Below are 27585 nucleotides of genomic sequence, written 5' to 3' on the forward strand. Positions count from 1 at the left end.
AGAGCTAGGATTTATAATCATCTAGAGAGGAATAAGTTGATTAGGGACAGTCAACATGGCTTTGTGAAGTGTAGGTCATGCCTCACAAACCTTATTGAGTTCTTTGAGATGGTGATCAAACAGATGGATGAGGGTAAAGCTGTTGATGGGGTATATATGAATTTCAGTAAGACTTTTGATAAGGTTCCAAACAGTTGGCTATTGCACAAAATACGGAAGCATGGGGTTGAGGGTGATTTAACGGTTTGGATCAGAAGTTGGAAGAAGACAGAAGGTGGTGGTTGATTGAAATATTCATCCTGGAGTTCAGTTACTAGTGGGGTAACGCAAGGATCTGTTTTGGATCCACTGTTGTTTGTCATTTTTATAAATGATCTGGATGAGGGCATAGAAGGATGAGTTAGTAAATTTGTGGATGACACTAAGGTTGATAGAGTTTTGGATAGTGACAAAGGGTGTCATTGATTACAGAGAGACATAGATAAGCTGCAAAGCTGGGCTGAGAGGTGGCAAATGGAGTGTGAGGTGATTCACTTTGGAAGGTGTAACAGGAATGCAGAGTACTGGGCTAATGGTAAGGTTCTTGGTAATGTAGACAAACAGGGAGATCTAAGTGTCCAGGTACATAGATCCTTGAAAGTTGCCACCCAGGTTGATAGGGTTGTTAAGAAGACACACGGTGTGTTAGCTTTTATTGGTAGAGGGATTGAATTTCAGAACCATGAGATCATGCTGCAACTGTACAAAACTCTGATATGGCCACATTTGGAATATTGCATACAGTTCCGTTCTCTGCATTAAAGGAAGGACGTGGAAACTTTGGAAAGGGTTCAGAGGAGATTTACTAGGATGTTGCATGGAATGGAGGGAATGTCTTATGAGGAAAGGCTGAGGGACTTGAGATAGTTTTCACTAGAGAAAAGAAGGTTGAGAGGTGACTTGATTGAGACATATGATAATCAGAGGGTTAAATAGGTTGAACAGGGAGAGCCTTTTTCCTTGGATGGCGATGGCTAGCATGAGAGGACATAGCTTTAAATTGAGGGGTGATAGATATAGGATAGATGTCAGAGATAGTTTCTTTACTCAAAGAGTAGTAGGGGTGTGGAATGCACTGCCTGCAACAGACTTGCCAATTTTAAGGGCATTAAGATTGTCATTGGATAGGCATATGGGTGAGAATGGAATATGTGGGTTAGACGAGCTTCAAATTAGTTCCACAGGTCAGCGCAACATCGAAGGGCCTGTACAGCACCGTAATGTTCAATGTTCTATGAATATAGCAACATTTTGAAGGAATCTCCTGATGACTTCCAGTGTATGATCCCAAAGTCTTTCCTTCACAATTGCCAGGAACCGTTTTGTAAATAAGTTGAGTAGACAAGCAGGGGGCTGAACAAATTTCTCCTTCCCTCCATTCTAAAAGGCTGTCCCTTCACTCTAAGGCTGTGTCCTTGGGTCCTAGTCTCTCCTACCAATGAAACATCTTCCCAACATCCACTCTGTCCAGGCAATTCAGTATTCTGTAAGTTTCTATTAAATCCTTCTAAACTCCATTGAGGAGAGACCAGAGTCTTCAAACATACCTCATATGTTAAGCTTTTCATTCCTGGGATGTGAACTTCCTCTGAACATGCTCCAGGGCCAGTACATCCTTCCTGAGACATGGGGCCCAAAACTGCACACAATCAACCAGTAACTCCCCTTATAGGATTGTCTGTGTAAGCCTCACTGACTGTGGTGGATCACAACCTCAATTCCTTGGGAGTTCAAAACTTGTGACAATCCTGGTGTAGTTTCCAATCATATGTCCTTTCATTTTGTTATAAAATCCCTCAGTTCGATTTTGATTTTATTGACACGTGTATTTTACCATTAAAAAACACAATGAAATACAGTGAAAAGTTTTCATTTTCTGCCTGCAGTAATTTTCTGTAGCATGATAAAAGGGAAAAGGAAAGTTTGCAAGGCCGCAGGTATATGTGAGGTCACAGTAAATGTCAGGTAAAAGAGGCGTGGTGAACAGCAGGAACACTAAGTCTCAACGGACAGGATTGTGAGATCTCAGCTCGTATGTAACTGGTTGTATTCGAGTCCGGGTAATCCACTTGCAGTCCACAATGTTTCGTAGATATCTTCAGCTGTGTTGTGTTTTTATCGCCTTGGCCTGCGTGGACACCCAGGACGGTAAGTGAAGAGATTTTTGTTAAAAATGTAAACAACAGGATCAGCGCAGGGCGTATCGAACTCAAGCAGCGCTAACTCTCACAAACCTGTTGAAGGGAACTTTATAAGAATAAATGGCTCCATTGTTCACATTGCTCCCTTAGTATTTCATAATATTTCATAGAGTGGTCAGCAAGTGTGATCTCTGAGGTGGTCCAACACGCTTCCAGAGTACAGTTAAAATAGAACAATTCATCTTCGAGTAATTCAACGATGTGAAACTGACTCGATATCTTTTCAGGGCCGATTTCATTACTTTTCGGGAAGTTAAATCAATTTAGTGGCCTGTTCACCCCATGGGAAAGTAATTTCAGGTTTATAGAGTTGTCCCGAAAGTACTTTTAAAAAAAGTGTTTTGAACAAGGATTTCAAAGGGGAGGGTGGGGGAGGAGTCAGACTGAGCTAAACCTGATCATTCGACCGGGGAAAGGGTGCCACAGTTATTCCTGATGAAGGGTTTATGCCCGAAACGTCGACTCTTCTGTTCCTCGGATGCTGTCTGACCTGCCATGCTTTTCCAGCGCCACACTCTCAACTCTGATCTCCAGCATCTGCAGTCTTCACGTTGTCACTGTATAAAAGTAAGCTAAAGTTTTGTCTAGTTTAAGGCATTCGGATATGTGAGCTGTTTTAATGAAACTCTCAGCCACTTAGCTCGGCCGTTCTATTTGCATCACGACATATTTGACAAAGTGAAATGGGCTTTTTAATTCATTCATTTTCCGACCTTCTGCTGTTGATTTCCTTAAATTCGGCGCTTCTTTGCCGACCTCTCGCCTCAGCTGTCTTGATAGTGCCATCTGACCCTTTTGTGTTGTAGATAAATTTTGTTCTGAACCTTAGATGGATCTGGAGGAGAAGGAAGGATGAAGCTCACAGTCTGGTAGACTTGGACATTGATCATTTACTGGACTTTGCTTAAAAGGATATTTATATTGATCAGCCTTTTGATGTTCTCTATAACTGACTCATCTTATAACCCTATTATGGGCTGAGAAAATAGACTAAGGGAAAAGTCAGTAGATGAGCAGTAGCAGACAGTTAAGCAGATAATTTCAAAATGCTCAGCGAAAAACAAAATTGATCAAAAGAAGGAATCATCGGATGTTAACAAAGGAGAGTGTCCGATCAAAAAAAGGTATACGAATCAGTGAAAACTAGTTGTAGACCAGAGCATTGGAATTTTTTAAAGAGAAAACAGCAGCAGATGACAAAAAAGCTAATCAAAAAGGAGAAAAATGATTATAAAAGTAAACTGGAAAAAAAATATAAAAACAGACAGCAAGAATTTGTACCTTTTGGTAATAAGACAGTAGCTGATGTGAGTGTGGGATCATTGGAGGGTGTGATGGGGGAAATTGATAATGAGGATAAAGAAAAGGGCAGATAATTTAAACCAATATTTGGCATTGATCTTCATGGTGGAGGACACAGTAAACATGCCAAAAATAACATATAAACAAGGTGCTAATGAGAGAAAAGATATTGAAACAATATTTTCCCTCAATATTTGACAAACCAATAAAATTAAAGGCAAGACAAGTCTCCATAACCTGATGGTCTTATCCAAGGGTCTTAAAGGAAATGGCTGCAGAAATATTGGTTGAAAAATTCCACAACTCACTGGAATCTGGAATTTTCCAATCCCATGGATTAGAAAGCCAATAGTGTGTTTTGGACCAAATCCAACTCCCTCAAAATATATTAAGAAGATTGCATAGACCTTAACATTTACTTATTTTAAAGATAAGTGATCTGAATGCAATACAATTGATCCCACCATTCAGGCTGCCATTATTGTTCCAAGTTTACAGAAAAAACCAAGACCTCACAAGCTGCTTATTGGCTTTGGAGCAAACTGCTTGGCATCTCTGTCTCAAACCTGTCTTCATTAAAAAAAACAGGACAAAACGCACCTCTTAGAGTCAGAGTATTGTCAGACATCCCTGTTCAGGAAGGAAAGAGACAGAAAACAGGAAATTACTGAGATGTTAGACTAAAATCTGTCTTTGGGAAACTGTTAGGATCCATTACTAAGGACAAAATAGCAAAACATTTAGAAAAGTTTAACACAATCAAACAGAGTCAACATGGTTTTGTGAAAGGGAAATCATGTTTGAACAAATTTGCACAAGAGTTCTTTGAGGAAATAACAGGCATAATTGATCAACAGGAACTGGTAGATAGAGTCTATTTGGATTTCCAGAAAGCATTCAGTAAGATGCCACATAAAAAGCTATAACACAAAATAGCAGTTCAGTTTTGGGGATAATATATTAGCATGGGTTGAGGATTAGTTAACACAAAGACAGACAGTCAGGTTTAATCAGTATTTTTCAGGTTAGAAAGACATAATGAATGCTGTGCTGCAAGGATCAGATCTCGTGCCTCAGTTATTTACTGTCTGTACTAAGGACTTGGAGGAGAGTGCACAGTATAATATATCCAAATTTGCTATTGGTACAAAATAGGTGGGAGAACATGTTGTGATTTGGACATAAGAATATGCAAGGGGATGTAAATGAATTAAATACCTGGGCAACCTTGGCAGTTTGAGTTTAATGTAGAAACTGGGACAGTCATTGTGTTAAGGGCTTGGATGGGACAGAATTTGTTAAGTGTGGACAAGAAAGTTTTCTTATTCAATATGCGGATGTACCTACTAGAGAAGAAGCAATACTTGACCTTCTGTTGGGAAATAAGGCAGACTGAGTTGTCAGTGAGGGAGCACTTTGGGGCAAGTGATCATAATTTTATTAGTTTTAAAATAGTTATGGAAAAGAATAGAACTAATCAAAAAGTTAATTTTTAAAATTGGAATAAGGCCAATTTTGATGGTATTAGACCAAAACTTTCAAAGGTTAATTGGAGGAGGCTATTCACGGGCAAAGGAACAGATGGTAAGTGGGAGGCCTTTAAAAATGGGATTACGAGAGTTCAGAGACCGCACATTCTTGTTAATGTGACAGGCAAGGTGTATGGATGACTAGAAAAATTGAGGTCCTGGTCAAGAAAAAGGAGGTATATATCAGGTGTAGACAGCTAGGATCAAGTGAATCCAGAGAGGAATATAAGGGAAGTAGGAGTATACTTAAAAGGGAAGTCAGGAAGGCATGGGATAGCTTTGTCAAATAGAGTTAAGGAGAATTCAAATAAATTCAATAAATACTTAAGGGCAAAAGAATAAGTAAGGAGAGACAGAGCCCCTTAAAGATCATTGTGACTGTCGATGTGTGGAAACACAGGAGATGGGTGAGATAATAAACAAATTTTTCATGTCAATGTTTACTGTGGAGAAGGACATGGAAACTAGGAACTTGGGGAAATAAATAGTGAAGTTTTGAAAATCCCTGGAACCTGATCAGGTGTTCCCTAGACCTTTGTGGGAAGCTATGGAAGAGATTGCTGGGCCCCTTGCTGAGATATTTGTATCATCGACAACCATGGCTGAGTGCCAGAAGACTGGATGTTGGCTAATATATTGCCATTATTTAAGAAAGGCTGTAAGAAAAAGCTAGGAAACTATAGACTGATGAACCTTAGGTCAGTGGTGGGTAAGTTGTTGGAGGGATTCTGATGGACAGGATTTACATGTATTTGGAAAGGCAAGGACTGGTGAGGGATAGTCAACATGGCTTTGTGGGTGGGAAATTATGTCTCACTAACTTTTTTGAATATTTTGAAGAGGTGATAAAGAAGATTAATGAAGGCAGAATGGTAGATGTTGTCTATGTGGACGTCAGCAAAGCATTTGACAAGATTTCACCTGGTAGACTGGTTTAGTAAAGTTAGATCACATGGAATCCAGGTGAGTTCACCAATTGGATACAAAATTGGCTTGAAGGGAGGAGACAGAGGGTGGTGGTAGTGAGTTGCTTTTCAGATTGAGGGCCTGTAACCAGTGGTGTGCCACAAAGTTCAGTGCTGGGTCCGCTTTTTTTTTGTCATTTATGTTATTTGGGTGTGAACATAGGAGATATGGTTAGTAAGTGTGCAGATGACACTAAAATAGGTGGTGCAGTAGACAGCGAGGAAGGTTATCTGAGTACAATGGGACCTTGATCAGGTGAGTCAATGAGCTGAGGAGTGACAGATGGAGTTTAATTTAGATAAATGTGAGGTGTTGCATTTTGGTAAGGCAAATCAGGGCAGGATTTACACAGTTAATGGTAGATCCCTGGAGAATGTTGCCAAAGAAAGCTAGGGGTGTAGGGTGCATAGGTTGTTGAAAATGGAGGTACACAGGGTGATAAAGAAGGCATTTGGCATGCTTGACTTCATTGATGAGAACATTGAGTACAGGAGTTGGGATGTATGTTGTGGTTGTACAGAATAATAGTGAGGCCACTTTTCAAGAATACTGCGTTCAGTTCTAGTTGCCCTTCTAAAGAAAAGATATTTTTAAACTTTAGAGGGTGTAGCAAAGATTTACAGGGATGTTGCCAGGTCTAGAGGGTTTGAGTTATTGGAAGAGGCTAAATAGGCTGGGGCATTTTTCTCTGGAGCATCGGAGGCTAAGGAGTGACCTCATAGATGTTTATAAAATCATGAGGGGCATGGATAGATTGAACAGCCATGGTCTTTTTCCCAGGGTAGGGGAGTCCAGAACTAGAGGGCATAGGTTTAAGGTGAGAGGGAAAAGATTTAAAAAGGACCCAAGGGTAACTTCTTCATGCAGAGGGTGGTATGTGCATGGAATGAGCTGCCAGAGGAAGTGGTTGAGATGGGCACAATTACAACTTTAAAAGCCATTTGGATGAGTATATGAATAGAAAGGGTTTAGAGGGATATGGGCCAAATATTGGCAAGTGGGACTAGGTCACATTGGGATGTCTGGTTGGTATGGATGTGTTGAACAGAAGGGTTTGTTTCCATGCTCCGGGAAACTAGGAAGCAATGTATGTTGATAGGAAGAATCGGAAGACAGATGATTATTTAAATGGAGAGAAATTCCAAAAAAAAAAGGTGCAGCACAGAGGGATCAGGGTGTTCTTGTGCATAAAACTCAAAAGATAGCGTGCAGATGCAACAAATAATTGAAAAGGGGAATGAAATTTTGGCATTTATTGCAATGGGGTTGGAGTTTAAAAATAGGTAAATTCTGTTCTGACTGTACAGTATTGGTGAGTCTGCATCAGGAATACTGTGTGCAGTTTTGGTCCATGTATTTAAGAAAGGATGTACTGGTATTGAAGGCAGGTAAAAACAGAAGGACCAGTTCCACCACAGAACACACCAGATGGCCTCCTTCTTTAGAGACCGCAATTTCCCTTCCTGTGTGGTTAAAGATGCCCTCCAACGTATCTCGTCCACATCCTGCACCTCCGCCCTCAGACCCCACCCCTCCAACCGTAACAAGGACAGAACGCCCCTGGTGCTCACCTTCCACCCTACCAACCTTCGCATAAACCAAATCATCCGCCGACATTTCCGCCACCTCCAAACAGACCCCACCACCAGGTATATATTTCCCTCCCCACCCCTTTCCATCTTCCACAAAGACCGTTCCCTCCGTGACTACCTGGTCAGGTCCACACCCCCCTACAACCCACCCTCCCATCCTGGCACTTTCCCCTGCCACCGCAGGAACTGTAAAACCTGCGCCCACACCTCCTCCCTCACCTCTATCCAAGGCCCTAAAGGAGCCTTCCACATCCATCAAAGTTTTACTTGCACATCCACTAATATCATTTATTGTATCCGTTGCTCCCGATGCGGTCTCCTCTACATTGGGGAGACTGGGCACCTCCAAGCAGAGCGCTTTAGGGAACATCTCCGGGACACCCACACCAATCAACCACACTGCCCCGTGGCCCAACATTTTAACTCCTCCTCCCACTCTGCCGAGGACATGGAGGTCCTGGGCCTCCTTCACCGCCGCTCCCTCACCACCAGACGCCTGGAGGAAGAACGCCTCATCTTCCGCCTTGGAACACTTCAACCCCAGGGCATCAATGTGGACTTCAACAGTTTCCTCATTTCCCCTTCCCCCACCTCACCTAGTTCTAAACTTCCAGCTCAGCACTGTCCCCATGACTTGTCCGGACTTGTCCTACCTGCCTATCTCCTTTTCCACCTATCCACTCCACCCTCTCCTCCCTGACCTATCACCTTCATCCCCTCCCCCACTCACCCATTGTACTCTATGCTACTTTCTCCCCACCCCCACCCCCACCCTCCTCTAGCTTATCTCTCCACGCTCCAGGCTCACTGCCTTTATTCCTAATGAAGGGCTTTTGCCCGAAACGTCGATTTCAAAGCTCCTTGAATGCTGCCTGAACTGCTGTGCTCTTCCAGCACCACTAATCCAGAATCTGGTATTGAAGGCAGTTCAAAAGAGTTCACCAATCTGATTCCTGGGATGAAGAGGTTGACTTATCAAGAACAGTTAAGGTTAGGCCTTTGTTTGTTTCAATTTAGAAAATGAGGGGTGATCACATTGAAACACACATTCTGAGTGGGCTTGACTGGCAGATGTTGAGAATGTGTTTTCACTGGTGGCAAAATCTCAAACTAAGGAAGATAGTTACAGATTAAGGGTATATGCATTTAAAATTCAAATATGAAGGAATTTCTTCTCCTAGAGAGTAGTGAATGACTGGAGTTTTCTATTCCAGAGAGTTATGAAGACGAGATCATTGAAAGTATTTAAAGGGAGGTAGAAAGGTTCTTGAAATATTGAAGATTTGAGGCCTATGAAGAGTTGGCACAAAATAGGATTTGAGGCCTAGAATAGTTTAGCTTGTGCATAAGGCAGTTTATCTGGTGCTTGCATGGGCAATCTTCAAGCATTGAAAGGATAACATCCTCGTGCTTGGCTATGTTCTGTTTACTGCACACTGACTTCACTCAAAGACTTCTCTTACCCCCAAGGGCAGACCTTTTCCTTCTGTCTACCTGTTCCAAGAGTAACTCCAGACCTAGTTTACTGAAGGGCACAGAAAATTCTGGCACCTGGACTAGCTTTTCCATTCTCTCTATCTCAGGAGAAATTGAAAAAAAGTGTATTCAATTTATGCAAATTTACCAACCCAGGGGAAGGAGGAGTCAGAGATAGATCAGGTGAGATGAGAGCAGGGTAGGTATCGCAAGCAAACATGCTACATTTTTCCAATTCTGAATGAGAGGGAAGCAGCATTGATAATGTCATCAACTCAATATCAAGATCAATAATTCGAGAACCTGAACACCATTTTCCATGTCCTTTGCCCATCCCTGCAACCTAGGCTCTGACGTGACATGGGCGGCTTTCTGCATGGCCATCCCATTTTAGTTTACTTATTGTCCCCATTATCAGCTGTTCTTACTCTGTTGTATTATCATCCATTCCTTTGTCTGCCTAACTGTCGTTCTCTCTCTCTGAGCTCCATCTCTGCCTATCCACTAACTCCTCCCCCCTCCACTCCACCCCTATCTTCAGCATATATACCATCTTTTTCCCACTATTAGTTCAGAAGAAGGGTCACTGGACTCAGAGTGTTAATTTTGCATTCTGCCCACAGATGATGCTAGATTTGCTGAGTTTCAGTTTTTGCATCAGCCTTTAAGTGTTCCAACAAAGTGTGTTAGAAAGGAGTTTCTCAAAGATCTGCACCTCTCTTTGCAGTTTGAAATTTGGGTTTAGTCGGAAATAAAAACTTGCATAATGTGTAGTAAATGGTCAGTCATGTTATCAATCCTAAAATGTTGTGTTTCTTCATGTGTGTTAAGTTTCTGATTGAACAAACAAAATAATTCTCAGTCAAAAAAAAACAGAAGTTGCTGAAAAAGCTCAGCAGGTCTGGCAGCACCTGTCCAGAAAAATCAAAAGGTTGTGGGGAAGGGTCACAGGACCCGAAATGTTAACTTTGATTTCTCTCTACTGGTGCTGCCAGACCTGCTGAGCTTTTCCAGCAACTTCTGTTTTTGTTTCTTATTTACAGCATCCACAGTTCGTTTGGTTTTTAATTCTCTCAGCCTAGTAATTAGGCATGCAGGGACAAAGCAGAGAACAAGGTAGGACTGATAAATTAAACTGCATTTATTTCAATGCAAGAGGCCTAACAGTGAAGGCAGGCAAACTCAAGGCATGACGAGGAACATGGGACTGGGATATCATAGCAATTACAGAAATATGGCTCAGGGATGGACAGGACTGGCAGCTTAATGTTCCAGGATACAAATGTTACAGGAAGGATAGAAAGGGAGGCAACAGAGGGGGGGGGGGGGGTGGCATTTTTGATAAGGGATAGCATTACAGCTGTACTGAGGGATGATATTCCTGGAAATACATCTAGGGAAGTTATTTGGTGGAACTGAGACATAAGAACGGGATGATCACTTTTTTGGGATTTTATTATACATACCCTAATAGTCAGTGGGAAATTAAGAAACAAATTTGTAAGGAGATCTCAGTTATCTGTTAGAATAACAGGGTGGTTATGGTAGGGGATTTTAACTTTCCAAACATAGACTGGGACTGCCATAGTGTTAAGGGTTTAGATGGAGAGGAATTTGTTAAGTGTGTACAAGAACATTTTCTGATTCAGTATGTGGATGTATCTACTAGAGAAGATGCAAAACTTGACCTACTCTTGGGAAATAAGGCAGGGCAAATGACTGAGGTGTCAGTGGGGGAACACTTTGGGGCCAGTGACCATAATTTTATCTATTTTAAAATAGCGATGGAAAAGGATAGAGCAGATCTAAAAGTTAAAGTTCTAAATTGAAGGAAGGCTAATTTTGACGGTATTAGTCAAGAACTTTCAAAAGCTGATTGGAGCAGATGTTCGCAGGTAAAGGGACGGCTGGAAAATGGGAAGCCTTCAGGAATGAGATAATGAGAATCCAGAGAAAGTATATTCCTGTCAGGGTGAAAGGGAAGGCTGGTAGGTATAGGGAATGCTGGATGACTAAAGAAATTGAGGTTTGGTTAAGACAGGATAGATTGAGTAAATCCCTAGAAGTGTGTAAAGACAATAGGAGTATTCTTAGGAGGGGAATCAGGAGTGAAAAAAGAGGCCGTGAGATAGCTTTGGCAAATAGAGTTAAGTAGAATCCAAAAGGCTTTTACAAATACATTAAAGACAAAAAGGTAACAAGGGAGAGAATAGGGCCTTTCAAGGATCAGCAAGGCAGCCTTTGTGTGGAGCTGCAGGAGATGAGGGAGATACTAAAACGGGTATTTTGCATCTGTGTTTACTGTGGAATAGGACATTGAAGATATTGAATGTAGGGAAATACATGGTGACATCTTGAAAAATGTCGATATTACAGAGGAGGAAGTGCTGGATGTCTTGAAACACATAAAGGTGGATACATCCCCAGGACCCCATCGGTTCTACCCTCGAACTCTGTGGGAAGCTAGGGAAGTGATTGCTGAGATATTTGTATCATCGATAGTCACAGGTGAGGTGCCGGAAGACTGGAGGTTGGCTAATGTGGTGCCACTGTTTAAGGAGGGTGGTAAGGTCAAGCCAGGGAACTATAGACCAGTGAGCCTGACGTCGGTAGTGGGCAGGTTGTTGGAGGGAATCCTGAGGTACAGGATGTACATGTATTAGGAAAGGCAAGGACTGATTAGGGATAGTCAATATGACTTTGTGCGTGGGAAAACCTGCCTAATAAACTTGATGGAGTTTTGTGAAGAAGTAACAAAGAAGATTGATGAGAGCAGAGCAGAGGGGTGATCTTATAGCGGTTTATAAAATCATGAGGGGCATCGACAAGGTTCCCCATGGGAGACTGGTGAGCAAGGTCAGATCTCATGGAATACAGGGAGAACTAGCCATTTGGATACAGAACTGGCTCAAAAGTAGAAGACAGAGGGTGCTGGTGCTGGGTTGTTTTTCAGACTGGTGGCCTGTGACCAGTGGAGTACCACAAGGATCGGTGCTGGGTCCACTACTTTTCATCAGTTATATAAATTATTTGGATGTGAGCATAAGAGGTATAGTTAGTAAATTTGCAGGTGACATCAAAATTTGAGGTGTAGTGCACAGCAAAGAAGGTTACCTCAGATTACAACGGGATCTTGATCAGATGGGCCAATGGGCTGAGGAGTAGCAGATGGAGTTTAATTTAGACAAATGCGAGGTGCTGCATTTTGGGAAAGCAAATCTTAGCAGGACTTATACATTTCATGGTAAGGTCCTAGGGAGTGTTGCTGAACAAAGAGACCTTGGAGTGCAGGTTCATATCTGCTTGAAAGTGGAGTCTCAGGTAGATAGGATAGTGAAGATGGTGTTTGGTATGCTTTCCTTTATTGGTCAGAGTATTGAGTACAGGAGTTGAGAGATCATACTGTGGCTGTACAGGAATTGGTTAAGTCACTTTTGGAATATTGCATGCAATTCTGGTCTCCTTCCTATCGGAAAGATGTTGTGAAACTTGAAAGGGTTCAGAAAAGATTTACAAGGATGTTGCCAGGGTTGGAGGATTTGAGCTATGGGGAGAGGTTGAATATGCTGGAACTGTTTTACCTGGAGCGTCGGAGGCTGAGGGGTGATCTTATAGCGGTTTATAAAATCATGAGGGGCATGGATAAGGTAAATAGACAAAGTCTTTTCCCTGGAGTGGGGGAGTCCAGAACTAGGCTTAGGCTGAGAGAGGAAAGATATAAAAGAGACCTAAGGGGCCACCTTTTCATGCAGAGGATGGTATGTGTATGGAATGGGCTGCCAGAGAAAGTGGTGGAGGCTGGTACAATTGCAACATTTACAAGGCATCTGGATGGGTATATGAATTAGAGGAGTTTGGAGGGATATGGGCCAGGTGCTGGCAGGTGGGACTAGATTGGGTTGGGATATCTGTTCGGCATGGACAGGTTGGACCGAAGGCTCTGTTTCTGTGTTGTACATCACTATGATTCTATGACTCTATCAGATCAGGATAAAGCAAATCAAAATAACAGTTATAGTTCATTGTGTCTCTGTCAGAAAATTTGTCTTGAAACAGCAAAATTCCAAGCTCAATTGTTGCAGCACATTAAGTCTTTATTTTAAATTGTCTCACCTGACATATCATTTTAATGGTGTTATTCTTTAGGACCTATTTCTTTGCCTTATGTCACAATGTCCATTTTTATATTGTGAGTTTTATGTTAGTATTATCACTGTCCAACAATGGAACAGTGCTGTTGGAAAGGTTTTCTGCAACCTCAGGGATTGGTTCAGGAGATTTCCAGATCAGGTAAAAGTGAGGACTGCAGATGCTGGAGATCAGAGTCTGGATTAGAGTGGTGCTGGAAAAGCACAGCAGGTCAGGCAGCATCCGAGAAGCAGGAAAATCGACGTTTCGGGCAAAAGCCCTTCATCAGGAATGAAGGTGGAGTGTCCAGGGTGAAGAGATGAAGGGCTTTTGCCCGAAACGTCGATTTTCCTGCTCCTTGGATGTTGCCTGACCTGCTGTGCTTTTCCAGCACCAGTCTAATCTGGACTCAGATTTCCAGATCAGCCCTGTGTCGATCCCACTTATGCCTCACTCCTGTTTCCATTCTGCCCCTGCCCTGCCAACTGCCATTTTTCTTCAGCTCTGCTTCCTTTCTGTTCTGCTTACTGCCTCACTCCTGCCCCTTTTCTGCTGTGCTTTCAACCTCGGTGTTGCCTCACTGCAGCTTCCAATCCACTCCCACCCTTCTCACTGCCTCACTCATGTTTTAAGTTTACTCCCATGCTGTTTACTGCCTCACTCCCCCACACCCTTCCCTTTTCTATCCATTGCTCACTCCTGTCCCATTTTCCCTCTGCTCTCATCAAGTACACTGCCTCATCCCTGCCCTGCATTGCCCTGCTGGGATTCAGGTGGAGATACTGACTGGTGATACTGACTGAGAGGGGATGGGGCAGGTAATTGGCGGAAGACCTGAGATTGGGGATGAGACTGGTGATCTGGTGTAGAGACAGGCTGAAGATCAGAAACAGACTTGGTGAGCTGAAGGGAAGAGATTGCAGGGAATGTGGTGACAGGCTCACCTCGAGAACAGAGAGAAATTAGATGGGGACTGGGGAAGAGACTTGCTGCAGATCAGATGAAATAATGGCTAGGAATCATAGAAATACTGACTCATTTATTCATAAAAACAGAGTGACTATATATTTTCTAATCACCCTGTTCAGAGATGTAATTATGTACCTCTTGAGCAGGTGGGGCTTGAACTAGGGGTTCCTGGCTCAGAGGTAGGTACACCTCGACTATGCCACAAGAAACCCTCAGTGTTTATAGTCTTACCAGTATTTCTATTCCTGAACCTGGGCCCATCTATTTCTTTACACTGATGCTGAACTACAAGTATCAACAGGCTATTTTCAGTGCCTTTTTGTAATATTCCGAGGTTTGGAATTTGAAGGAATGGGCACAATAGAGGAGACGGATTTATGAACATTTAAAACATGCAATTTACCATGTCAATGATGTGACTGAAGAATAAATAAATTATAATTTATTCAGCTTTTCAAAAAATGTGGATGGCTTCCATCAAGAAGGAACAAATTCTGCATTGAACAACTTCCACCTGTGAAAAGATGATTATTAGATTCTGGTGATTTAACGTCTTTTTTTTTTCAACAGGAGAACCTAAAGAACAGTCTAGCAGACGGTTACAACCCTGGCTTACAGGGATCATTGCAGTAGTTGTATTTCTCTGTGTATGTTTCATTGGATTTATCGTGAATAAAATCTGGTGCACAAATTCGGAGTAAGTTCCTGAAGTCTTTTATTTTTGTTACGCCTTCTTAATAATTATTAGTTTATAGACAATACTAATAGTTTTGGAATTTACAATATGTTTTTAATCCAGTAATTTTCTTCACTTCCACTATACTGACAGGGAGATTTGTTGGAGCTAATTGGGAGGAGTGGGGTGAGGGGAATGGGATGTCAGGACATGGTGAGAAAAGAGATCATTCTGAGATTGGTGCATTTGGGAAAAGGAGTAAGTCAAACAGTCAAGGCAAGCAGGAACAAAGCCGAGAATGACAGATAAATTAAACTGCATTTATTTCAGTGCAAGAGGCCTAACAGGTGAGGCAGATAAACTCAGGGCATGGTTGGGAACATGGGACAGGGAAATCATAGCAATTTACAGAGATGTGGCTCAAGGAAGAACAAGATTGGCAGCTTAATGTTCCAAGGCATAGATGCTAGAGGAAGGATAGGTGGTGGTGGTGGTGGTTGTGGGGGGAGCGGTGTTGGTGCAAGAGAAGAGGAGGAGTAGCATTCTTGATTAGAGATAACACTATGGCTATACTTAGGGAGGGTATTCCTGGGAATATGTCCAGGGAGGTTATTTGGATGAAACTGAGAAATAAGGAAGGAATGATCTCCATATTGGGATTGAACTATAGAACCCCCCCTTCCAAAAATCAGAGAATTGCGAAACAAATTTGTAAGAAGATCTCCATTATCTGTAAGAATAATAGAGTGGTAATGGTAAGGGATTTTAACTTTCAAAACATAAACTGGGACTGCCATAGTGTTAAGAGCTTAGATGGAAAGGAATATGTTAATTGTGTCTAAGAAAATTTTTTGATTCAGTATGTGATATATCTACTAGAGAAGGTGCAAAACTTGACCTGGGAAGTAAGGCAGAGCAGGTAACTGAGGTGTCAGTGGGGGAGCACTTTGGGACCAGTGACCATAATTCTCTTAGTTTTAAAATAGTAGTAGAAAATAATAGACTGGATTTAAATTGGAGGAAGGCCAATTTTTATGGTATTGGGCAAGAACTATCAAAAGTTGATTGGAGGCAGATATTTGCAGGCAAAAGGATGGCTGGAAAATGTGAATCCTTCAAAAATGAGATAACAAAAGTCCAGAGATAGTATATTCCTTTTTGGGTGTAGGGCAAGGCTGGTAGGTGCAGGGACTGCTGGATGACTTGAGAAATTGAGGTTTTGGTCAAGAAAAAGAAAGAAGCTTATGTCAGGTATGGACAGGATAGATTGAGTGAATCCTTAGAAGAGTATAAAGGCAATAGGAGTATTCTTCGGAGGGAAAAAAGCGGACAAGAGATAGCTTTGGCAAAAGGGTTTAAGGAGAATCCAAAGGGATTTTATAAATACGTTAAGGAAAAAAGAGTAAGTAGGGAGAGAATAGGACCCCTCAAAGAACAGCGAGATTTCCTATGTGTTGAACTGCAGGAGATTGGGGAGGGGTGGGGGGGGTGGGGGGGAATACTAAACGGGTATTTGGCATCAGTGTGGAGAAAAATATGTAAGATAGAGAACTTGGAGGTGGTACTGGATGTCTTAAAATGCATAAAGGTGGATAAATCCACAGGACTTGATCAGTTGGGAAGCTAGGGAAATGATTGCAGGGCTTCTAGCTGAGATATTTGTATCATTGATAGCCATAGGTGAGGTACCGGAGGACTGGAAGTTGGTAAGTGGTGGCAGTATTTAAGAACGGTGTTAAGGAAAAGCCAGGGAACTATAGATCAGCGAGCCTGACATCAATGGTGGGCAAGTTGTTGGTGGGAATCCTGAGGGACATGATTTACATGTATTTGGAAAGGCAAGGACTGATTAGGGACAGTTAACATGGCTTTGTGCATGGGGAATCACGTCTCACTAACTTGGTTGAGATTTTTGAAGAAGTAATAAAGAGGATTGATGAAGGCGGGGCGGTGGGTGTGATCTGTATGGACTTCAATAAGGCATTCAAGAAGATAAATGTGAGGTGCTGCATTTTGAAAAGACAAATCAAGGCAAGACTTTTCCACATAATGGTAAAGTCCTAGGGAGTATTGCTTAACAAAGAGACCTGGGGTGCAGGTTCGTGGTTCCTTGAAAATGAATTCCCAGGTGGAATACTGAAGAAGGTGTTTGGTATGTTTGTCTTTATTTGTCAGTGCATTAGTCTCAGAGTTGGGAGGTCATGATGTGGCCAGGCCAGGATATTGGTTAGACCACTTTTGGAATACTATGTTCAATTCTGATCTCCCTGCAAGTGGAAGCATGTGGTTAAACTTGAAAGATTTCAGGAAAGATTTAACAAGGATGTTGCAGGGTTGAAAGTTTGCTATAGGGAAAGGCTGAATAGGCTGGGGCTGTTTTGGCAACAGCAACAGAGGCCAAGGGGTGATATTCTGGAGGTTTATAAAATCCTGGTGGACATAGCTTGGGTGAATAGCCAAGGTTTCTTTTTCCCAGGGTGAGGGGAGTCCAAAACTAGAGGGCAAAGGTTTAAGGTGAGAGGGGAAAGATTTAAAATGAACCTAAGGGGCAACCTTTTCATGTAGAGGGCAGTAGTATGAATGGAATGAACTGCCAGAGGAAGTGGGGGAGGCTGGTACAATGACAATATTTAAAAGGCATCTGGAGGGGTTTATGCTTAGGAAGGGTTTGGAGGGATATGGGCCAAATGCTGGCAAATGGGAGTAGATTCGTTTAGGGGACATTTGGTCAGCATGGACGAATTGGACCGAAGGGTCTGTTTCCATACTGTATATTTCTATGACTCTATACCTACCCTCACTTCTTTTGCCATTGGACAGTGTTAGATTTGTAGAGGTTATTGTCACACTTCCACCTGTGCAGCTCCAAGATGTGCACTGGAGTAGGGGTGTGAGGATGTATTGGGAAAATACAAGACAGCTTGCAATTTCTTCATGAGCTCAGTTAACAGGATTAATCTGTTTCATTAAAACTAATGCTTGACAGATGCTTTTAAATGTTAGCATTCTGGTTTAGTGCACCTCAGTGACCGAGTTAAAAAGAACTTAAGAATAAATCTTTATGCTATGAAAAGGTGCTTGACAACTGAATAACATTGATTAATCATAATGTCACATCCATTCTCCATCACTTGGAAGAATAAACCACAAATGCAATTTTAAAATAATTTCAAAACGTACAATATGCTAACAGTTCTGCTATACATTCATGAATTGATTATGTAATGATGTCACCATGAAATACTTTCAGGTGAACCAACTGATTCTTCCTGACGTTAGCATCATGCATTACAGGTGTAAGTGATTTTAAAGGTTTTCCATATTCTATGATCATCTGTTTATGATACACATTATATGAATGTAATGTTATACATTTATTGTCTGCAACCAAATAACAGCAATAATTGGAATTTATGTAGCACTTTTATTGAAATAAACTTCTTAAGTTGGTTCACAAATATTACACTGAGCACAAATGGGAGTTTAGTGAAAACATGGTCAAAGAAGAAGGAGCCTCTTAAAGATTGAAAGTGAGCTTAGAGGTGGAGATCTTTAGGGGGAGGATTAGAGAGCTTGTAGTTAAGGTAGCTAATGGAACAATCATCAATGGTGTAGTCATTAAAATTGGGATACTCAAGAGGCTACTATTAAAGGAACATAGATCAGAGCCTTGACATTTGAAAGAGCTTCATAGAATCACAGAACCTCTACAGTGCTGAAGGAGTCCATGACAACCCTCTGAAGAGTATCCCACCCAGAATCATCCACCTATGGCTACACATGCCCCCCTGCCCCCACATGGCTAATCCACCTAGCCTACACATGTCTGAGCACTGCAGACAATTTCAGATTGGCCAATCCACCTGACCTGTATATCTTTGGACATCTTTGCAGAGATAGTTAGAGATGAGGCCACAGGAAGATTTGAAAACAGGATAAGAGGTTAAAGATTAAGGTGTTACATATTGAGGAGGTGCTCCTTGTAACAGATGAATGAGGTTCAGGACAAATTAGAATGCACGTGGCAAATATTTGCTTGTCCTTGAATTATGGGTGTTTGAATGAACAGTGCCTTTGAATAGTCAAATCAAGAGATAGCAATCCCAGGTGGCAGGGATACTTACGGATGTAAACTGATGTGTTTTCATATGATGTTACCAAGATGTGGCATACAAATGAGCAATAGGAAGGGAGGAAAGATATATGTTTGGACAATACTAGAGGCAGAAGTGCAGAAGCAGGAAGAGAAGTAGATACAGATGCTACTTTGTCTACAATTAGGTAGAAAAGAACAGAACCAAGGAAATGCAGAGCTATCCAGCTAGATATCATGGAGAGATATCAGAGGATTCTGTGACCAACTGTCTCAAAGGCTGCTGACAGATCGTGAAGGATGATGAAAGATAAATGCCATTTGTGACTTTGATACTGTGGCAGGAACAGACACCTGATTGGAGAGATTCAAACATGGAGTTCTGTGAAAGACTGACACAAGTTTGTAGACGACGGCACAATTGGTGGTATAGTGGACAGTGCCTAAGCTGAGCTAAGATTACAAGAGATCTGGATCAATTGGATTAATGGGCAGAAGGAGTTTAGTTTGGGTAAATGTGATGTATTGCATTTTGTAAAACAAACAATTAAAAGTAGAGCCTTGGCTAGTATTGTAGAACAGAGAGACCTAGGGGTTCAGGTACATAATTGTTTGAAGTTAGCATCACATGCAGACAGGATGGTTAAGAAGGTGTTTAGCACACCTGCCTTCATTGCTCAGACCTTTTAGGATAGGAGTTGGGATGCCATGTTGAATTGTACAGGATGTTGGTGAGATCTTTCTGGAGTACTGCTCCCAGTTACGGTCACTCCGTTACAGGAAGGATATTATTAAGCTGGAGAGGGTTCAGAAAAGATCTACAAGGATGTTGGGAATGAATTGTTTGAGTTACAGGCTTTAGGAGGTTGAAGGGTGACCTTATAATGGTTTTTAAAATCATGAAGGGAACAGATAAGGTGAATGACAGGTATCTTTTCCATTTAGTGGGATGTTTCAAGTGGGCGGGGGGGGTCATGGGGCAACCTTTTTACAGAGGTTGATTTGTGTTTCGAATGAAGGAAGTGGTGGATACGGGTGCAGTTACAATATTTAAAAGACATTTGGGTGAGTACATAAATAAGAAATGTTTGGAGGGATATGGGCCAAGTGCAGGCAGGTGGGACTAGTTTAGTTTGGAATTAAGATCGGCATGGACTGGTTGAACTGAAGAGACTATTTATGTGCAGGACGACTCTAGGTTTGGAAAGCAACAACATGTAAGGACTTTGGTGAGGAAAGGAAGGTTGGAGATGGGATGATAGTTTGCAAAGACACTGTAAAGTTCAGACCCAAACAAGGAGTAGTTGACTCCCTCACAAAATATTGTAACATAATAATTCTTTGGTGCTAATCAAAAGAAAACATTGCAGAATCTGTACAGATGCATAAATTTGCTAGATGCTGACTAACCATCACTAAGATTAAATTTTTCACTGTTACATTTCTAAATATTTGATGTACATTGTCAAAAACTCCATTAGCATAAGCTGCAAAGTAAACTAGTACTTGATGACCCAAATGTTGAACTTATTTCCAGTGGAGCTGGAATGTGATATTAATATTTCACCAGGGATCATCCTGTAGAGAGCAAACTGGGAGAAAGTAAGGACTGCAGATGCTGGAGATTGGAGTCGAGAGTCTGGTGCTAGAAAAGCAGAGCCGGTCAGGCAGCATCCGAGGAGCAGGAGAATCAATGTCGATTCTCTTGCTCCTCAGATGCTGCCTGTCCGGCTGTGCTTTTCCAGCACCAGACTCTAACCAGTAGAGAGCAAAGCCAAATGAATAAACAGATTGTGTTGATAACATAATAGTGGAATTTCATCATTAAAATGTAATTTTGCTTCAATATTTTTCTTTTTGCTCAGGGAGAGTAATCAACCGGAATCACCAGCAGCAGAAGCTGACGACATAAATATTAATGGAAAACAGATCTCTGAAACCCTGACTTTAAAAGGCGCTGTGAGGTGACTCATGAGTTAATATTTTTCTTAATGCTCTGAATATCAGCAATGAAATGTTTATAATATTTTATTTAGTCATTAGCAGAGCAGCCAGGGCCATTCAAGTACCATCTGGTCTAACAAGAAGAGGCTGTTATCTTAAAGAAGATGTAGTTCATTGCATGATAGAAATTAGATACAAGTTACATTGGAATGCTTGGCATTGTTACTGAGTCTATGAGGGAGACCTAAATAATAGGTCTTACTTCTATGAGATTCAGAGTTGTTCTTCTGCCTTTGTATATTGTCAACATTTTCAGTAGTACTCAATGTGCTCCTTAGCATTAACACTTTCAGGCCATTATAATTACAAAGAGTTTATTTCACTTTTTCTTCAATGGAGCTGACCAGACCTTGAATTAATTGATTTTTGTATGTATATGAATGGCTAAAAAAAAGCTTTTGCATTCACAATTATTATTTGAACCAAGCATGGGAGAAATATGGTTTAGCAACCAGTGTATGGATAATAGTTTCCTTTTTCCAAAATTTATTTTGTTTAAAGAAAATGCACTCCTCACCTCCCAGTTACAGACTCAATGGGGGTACCAAATTCAGGAGTAAATTGCCAGTTCTGGAACTGGAATATAAACAGGCATCAGAGACAGTGGTATGACAAGGCAGCTGTGCCAAACTGTGATATCATGCCCTTTGCTGTAGTAAAAGGCAGATCTATGTGGATTTGTACATAAATATTTACATACATCTCTGCTCTTGACTTTTGACAGTCTGTGAAATTTCAGAAGAGTAGAATATAGTTGATGGGTGCTTATTAGAACTTTTGGAATTTAAGTGACTCACTAGATCAATCTTCTTTTTAAACAAACTCAACTATGTCCTGCCGGCACTTCCTAGGCAATAGGTGCAGTGGGAATACAACTTAAAGCGGTGTTGTTGCTGGTGCCAAATTTGAGAGTTAACAGCAGCAATATAGTCATGTTGTTGGCTTTGGTGCAATTTAAGAAAATCAAGTTGCAAGGACAAAAATGTGAAGAATAAAAAAGCAAACTGAGAAATTCATGATTGAATCTCAAAATAAGCAAGGGTTTGAAAGAGCATTTTACATTTCCAAATGAGTTTATTTTACATTTAGTAAGAGGATTATTTTAAATAGTTCTTTGGAAATCCAGAATCAGGATGAAGTAAAGTGCATAATTTTTTTTTCAGAATACCAGGTCTGAAAACTTAACAATAAGGAGATAACTTTTGAATTAATTATTGCATCCCATATGTACACATGTAATGTTTAAAATGTAGCTTCTATTTCTTCATATCATTTAATTTAATGGGAGGTAATCATGCAGTGATAATGTCACTGGATTTATAATTCCAAGGCATTTACTAATGATGAGGGAACATGGGTTCAAATCCCACTATAGCAGTTAGTGAAATTTAAATTTAATTACTCATAGTTTCAATTCAATATTTATTAATGTAGGTCATTTAACTGTAATCAGTTTATAGTTTATTTATTGAAGTCCTTTTGGGAAGGAAATATGGCATCTTTACCTGTTCTGGCCTACATGTGATTCCAGATCCACAGCAAAATGATTGACTCTTAACCATCCTCCAAAATAGCCTAGCAAACCACTCAGTTCAAACAGAATTAAAGATGGGCAACAAATACTTTGCTTGCCAGTGACATCAACATTCCATGGAAGAATCAAAAAGATAGAGAATTAAACTATCTGTAGAATGGTAAAGGGGTTATTCACACACTCAAAACTCTATTTTGATTGTATAGTTTCATTCTTCCCATTCCCCTTTGTGGGAAGCTAGAGAAGTGATTGTTTGGCCTCTTGCTGAGATATTTGTATCATCGATAGTCACAGGTGAGGTGCCAGAAGACTGGAGGTTGGCTAACGTGGTGCCACTGTTTAAGAAGGGTGGTAAGGACAAGCCAAGGAACTATAGACCAGTGAGCCTGATGTCGGTGGTGGGCAAATTGTTGGAGGGAAGCCTGAGGGACAGGATGGACATGCATTTGGAAAGGCAAGGACTGATTAGGGATAGTCAACATGGCTTTGTGCATAGGAAATCATGTCTCACAATCTTGATTGAGTTTTTTGAGGAAGTAACAAAGAGGATTGATGAGGGCAGAGTGGTGGATGTGATCTATATGGACTTCAGTAAGGCATTCGACAAGGTTCCCCATGGGAGACTGATTAGCAAGGTTAGATCTCTCAGAATATAGAGAGAACTAGCCATTTGGCTCAAAGGTAGAAGTCAGAGGGTTGTGGTGGTGGATGGTTGTTTTTCAGACTGGAGGGCTGTGACCAGTGGAGTGCCACAAGGATTTGTGCTGGGTCCTCTACTTTTTTTCATTTACATAAATGATTTGAATGCGTGCATAATAGGTACAGTTAGTAAGTTTGCAGATGACACCAAAATTGGAGGTGTAGTGGACAGCGAAGAGGGTTACATCAGATTACAACAGGGTCTGGAACAGATGGGCCAGTGGGCTGAGAAGTGGCAGATGGATTTTAATTCAGATAAATGCGAGGTGCTGCATTTTGGGAAAGCAAATCTTAGCAGGACTTATACACTTAATGGTAAGGTCCTAGGGAGTGTTGCTGAACAAAGAGATCTTAGTGTGCAGGTTCCTAGCTCCTTGAAAGTGGAGTCACAGGTAGATAGGATAATGAAGAAGGTGTTTGGTATGCTTTCCTTTATTGGTCAGAGCATTGAGTACAGGAGTTGGGAGGTCATGTTACAGCTGTACAGGACATTGGTAAGGCTACTGTTGGAGTATTGTGTGCAATTCTGGTCTCCTTCCTATCAGAAAGATGTTGTGAAATTTGAAAGGGTTCGGAAAAGATTTACAAGGATGTTGCCAGGGTTGGAGAATTTGAGCTACAGAGAGAGGCTGAACAGGCTGGGTCTGTTTTCCCTAGAGTGTCAGAGGCTGAGGGGTGACCTTATAGAGTTTTACAAAATTATGAGGGGCATGGATACGATAAAAAGGCAAAGTCTTTTCCCTGGGGTCGGGGAGTCCAGAACTAGAGGGCACAGGTTTAGGGTGAGAGGGGTAAGATATAAAAGAGACCTACGGGGCAACCTTTTCACACAGAGGGTGGTACATGTATGGAATGAGCTGCCAGAGGAAGTGGTGGAGGCTGGTACAATTGCAACATTTAAGAGGTATTTGGATGGGTATATGAGTAGGAAGGGTTTGGAGGGATATGGGCCAGGTGTTGGCAGGATGGACTAGATTGGGTTGGGATATCTGGTCGACATGGATGGGTTGGACCGAAGAGTCTGTTTCCATGCTGTACATCTTCCTGACTCTATTTCCTCTCACTAAGTGCTATGATACCATGACAGATGTTGGAATGCAAGTAGTGTGCTTGAAAAAGTGTGCTTAACACATGCAAGCATATCTGAATTTCAGCAGGGGTTATCAAACTAAAATTGTAAACTTGGCTGATTATAACACCTTAGCTACTTAAATGAATTTATTTCATAATTTTCTTTACTAAACCTTCAAATCATCAGTTAATCATCTATCATCATTTGATGAGGCATAAAGTATGATTATTTTACCCAGTCGTGTCGAATAATACCAGTGATTTTAAGAAAAGTCGCATATTCATGATTGTTTAACCTTTCTTGTTGAAACAGATCCAGTGAACATTCCAGTGCCTATGAAAATATGTGTGAGGTGTGCACTGATGAATCACCGAAGATAATTATAACTGCAATGTAGCACTGTCCAGAAAATGCTTTTCAGAAGATCTATTTACATCGGATTTATCGGATATACAAAACATTTTATTTTTGAATATAAACGTAGAAAGGGGACACAATGTGAAGAAATTCTAATGAGGTGGATCTTTTAGTATAACTTGAACACATTTTTCAATGAATCTGTGTGTTACACATAATGAATGGTTACATTTGATTTTTTGAATATACTATTATATAAAGATTCAGAACATTATCTTTCCCTGATGAGAGGCATGCAAGTGACCTATTGATAAGTGGCCTTCTATCCACCATTTGCAACTTGGTTACTCAGAAACATGAGAGAGCAGTCTGAGATTATTTGGTTTTTATTTTTGTAAACAATCTCCTTCAACACAGTCGAGTCAAGAACTGAACTCTGGGGAAGCCATTGGTTTTAGCTTCAAGATTAGAATGGTGCTGGAAAAACACAGCAGGTCAGGCAGCATCCGATGAGCACGAAAATCGATGTTTTGGGCAAAAGCCCTTCATCAGGAATGATGCTGGGAGCTTCAGGGGTGGAGAGATAAATGGGTGGGCGTTGGGGCTGAGGACAAGGTAGCTGAGAGTGCAATAGGTGGATGGAGGTGGGGATAAAGGTGATAAGTCGGAGAGGAGGGTGGAGCGGATAGGTGGGAAGGACGATTGACAGGTAGGACAGGTCATGAGGGTGGTGTTGAGCTGGAAGGTTGGAACTGGGGTAAGGTGGGGGGGAGGGGGAGGGGAAATGAGGAAACTGGTTTCAGCTTGTCAATTGGATTTCTGAGCAGGCTGTGAGCTCCTTTATATTTACCAGAACTGATCTGAACCCACCACTAGAGGGTGCATGATCACAACTGAAAGTGACTTCACCTTCCTCTCCCTTTGAAGTTAGAAACCTGCTATGCAATATTTCAAGATAGAAATTTAGACTCATGTCAATGACAATAATTGTATTTGATTTGCAATGAATGCCAATTCGTTATCCTGTTCTTTTCTGTAGCTATGGTAGTGAGCTCCCCTGATTGCAAATGAAAATTGTATTTGAAAAATTAATGTACAATGTTAAAAGATTATGGTGTATTAAATTTTATTCTGACAGTATGAGAAATGACAAGCAATTGGTGTATTATAGCCATGTCAAGAATTAATACTACGACTTGGGTTTTGGGGTCAAGGTAAACTCAAAGAACAGCAACTCATCTTTTGATTAGGCATTTTGCAACCTTCCAGAGTCAATGTTCAATGATTTCAGCTCATAACCATTCTCCCTTTTATGGGAAAGATATGGTGATGCTTCTCCATCCATTTAGACATTGTATGGGCACAACGTTTCTTTCTTTATTTGTACCATTACCATCATTTGTTTGCATCATTGTCTGTTTGTCACCTTGTATTCCCTGCTTTCCATTCTATCACATCCTTCTTATTTATTCTTTCCACCCACTTCCCTTTTCTCCAACTGAAAACTAAAATGCTAAAGAACACAGCCGGTCAGGCAGCATCCATGGAGAGAAATCAAGCTAATGTTTTGGGTCTTCATCAGATTAACTTACTGTGACCTCCAAGCACACGAGTTCTGAGGAGTGGCCACCGACTTATAGAGTCATAGAGATGTACAGCACGGAAACAGACCCTTTGGCCCAACCCGTCCATGCCGACCAGATATCCCAACCCAATCTAGTCCCACCTGCCAGCACCCGGCTCATATCCCTCCAAACCCTTCCTATTCATATACCCATCCAAATGCCTCTTAAATGTTGCAATTGTACCAGCCTCCACCACATCCTCTGACAGCTCATTCCATACACGTACCACCCTCTGCGTGAAAACGTTGCCCCTTAAGTCTCTTTTATGTCTTTCCCCTCTCACCCTAAACCTGTGCCCTGTAGTTCTGGACTCCCCGACCCCAGGGAAAAGACTTTGTCTATTTACCCTATCCATGCCCCTTATAGTTTTGTAAACCTCTATAAGATCACCCCTCAGCCTTGCCCTATAGCACAAATCCTCCAACCCTGGCAACATCCTTGTAAATCTTTTCTGAATCCTTTCAAGTTTCACAACATCTTTCCGTTAGGAAGGAGACCAGAATTGCATGCAATATTCCAACAGTGGCCTAACCAATGTCCTGTACAGCTGCAACATGACTTCCCAGCTCCTGTACTCAATACTCTGACCAAGAAAGGAAAGCATACCAAACGCCTTCTTAACTATCCTGTCTCCCTGCGACTCCACTTACAAGGTCTCTTTGTTCAGCACCACCCCCTAGGACCTTACCATTAGCTGTAAGACTTGTAATGTTACCTCACTTTCTGTCTCCTCAGAAGTTTCAAGAATAGGTTGACCATAAGTTTTCACAATTACAAGGTATTGGGCAAAGGGTAAATTTAGAAATCCAAACACAAATATTTTAAGGATTCAAGAAACCTTATTGCTCTGCTCATTTCAAATTTGTCTTTGTTTGTTCCCACCAATTGTTTTACTGTGTTACTCACCACCACTTTCCAGGAGCAGCTTAAGATGGTAGCTCACCACCACCTTCTCCAGGCCAAGTAGGCATTGCCATTAAGTGCTGAAGCCAGGGATATCCATGTACAATGAGTGAATAATAAAATAAAACTTGCTCCCTTTCTTCAGTAAGGAATATATAATGCGCTTTGCATGGGAACACTTTTGTGCCTTAATCTTATGGAACATGAAGGGAAAGAACAGAAGCTGAACCAGAGACGTAAGGCACCCACTCCTACCCTTAAGATGCAGTAAGCAGAACTCCCACCTTCCTGCAGCAGTACAACCTCATTTTAGTTATTGCACATATTGGTTCCACAGTAATTCAGGAGGATTTAACTTGTCTACCATTTTGATGTTGCATTGTCAGTGTACTGATTGTAACAAGGTTGAAGAGCTTCAGG

The 27585-nt window shown here is 41.3% G+C and overlaps 1 protein-coding gene across 3 annotated transcripts; it reads left to right on the forward strand.

The window, feature by feature from the left end:
- The first annotated feature begins 2029 nt into the window (after window positions 1–2029).
- pdzk1ip1 (PDZK1 interacting protein 1) lies at window positions 2030–25777 on the forward strand. Of its 3 annotated transcripts, none has more exons than XM_043700143.2 (5): window positions 2077–2187; window positions 10149–10221; window positions 14773–14899; window positions 20837–20935; window positions 24593–25777. In XM_043700143.2, exons 2-5 carry the CDS (start codon window positions 10197–10199, stop codon window positions 24675–24677), a joined length of 336 nt encoding a protein of 111 aa, XP_043556078.1. In that variant the 5' UTR covers window positions 2077–2187; window positions 10149–10196; the 3' UTR covers window positions 24678–25777. The 3 variants fall into 3 exon arrangements, with proteins under 3 accessions (XP_043556077.1, XP_043556078.1, XP_043556079.1); XM_043700144.2 differs by lacking the exon at window positions 2077–2187 and adding an exon at window positions 2691–2807; XM_043700142.2 differs by lacking the exon at window positions 10149–10221 and having other exon boundaries at window positions 2030–2187.
- The last annotated feature ends 1808 nt before the right edge of the window (window positions 25778–27585 follow it).

This window comes from Chiloscyllium plagiosum, unplaced genomic scaffold, assembly GCF_037043375.1.
Source record: "Chiloscyllium plagiosum isolate Xiang-an unplaced genomic scaffold, Cpla_swu_hap1 HiC_scaffold_9, whole genome shotgun sequence".
Taxonomy (NCBI): domain Eukaryota; kingdom Metazoa; phylum Chordata; class Chondrichthyes; order Orectolobiformes; family Hemiscylliidae; genus Chiloscyllium; species Chiloscyllium plagiosum.

Excerpts from the sequence above, each read along its gene's own strand:
- pdzk1ip1 (XM_043700142.2), top strand. The coding sequence starts at position 2,121 with ATGTTTCGTAGATATCTTCAGCTGTGTTGTGTTTTTATCGCCTTGGCC. Across the intron at positions 14,900-20,836 it reads ATCTGGTGCACAAATTCGGA|GGAGAGTAATCAACCGGAAT; the intron begins GTAAGTTCCTGA and ends CTTTTTGCTCAG. Across the intron at positions 20,936-24,592 it reads ACTTTAAAAGGCGCTGTGAG|ATCCAGTGAACATTCCAGTG; the intron begins GTGACTCATGAG and ends TTGTTGAAACAG.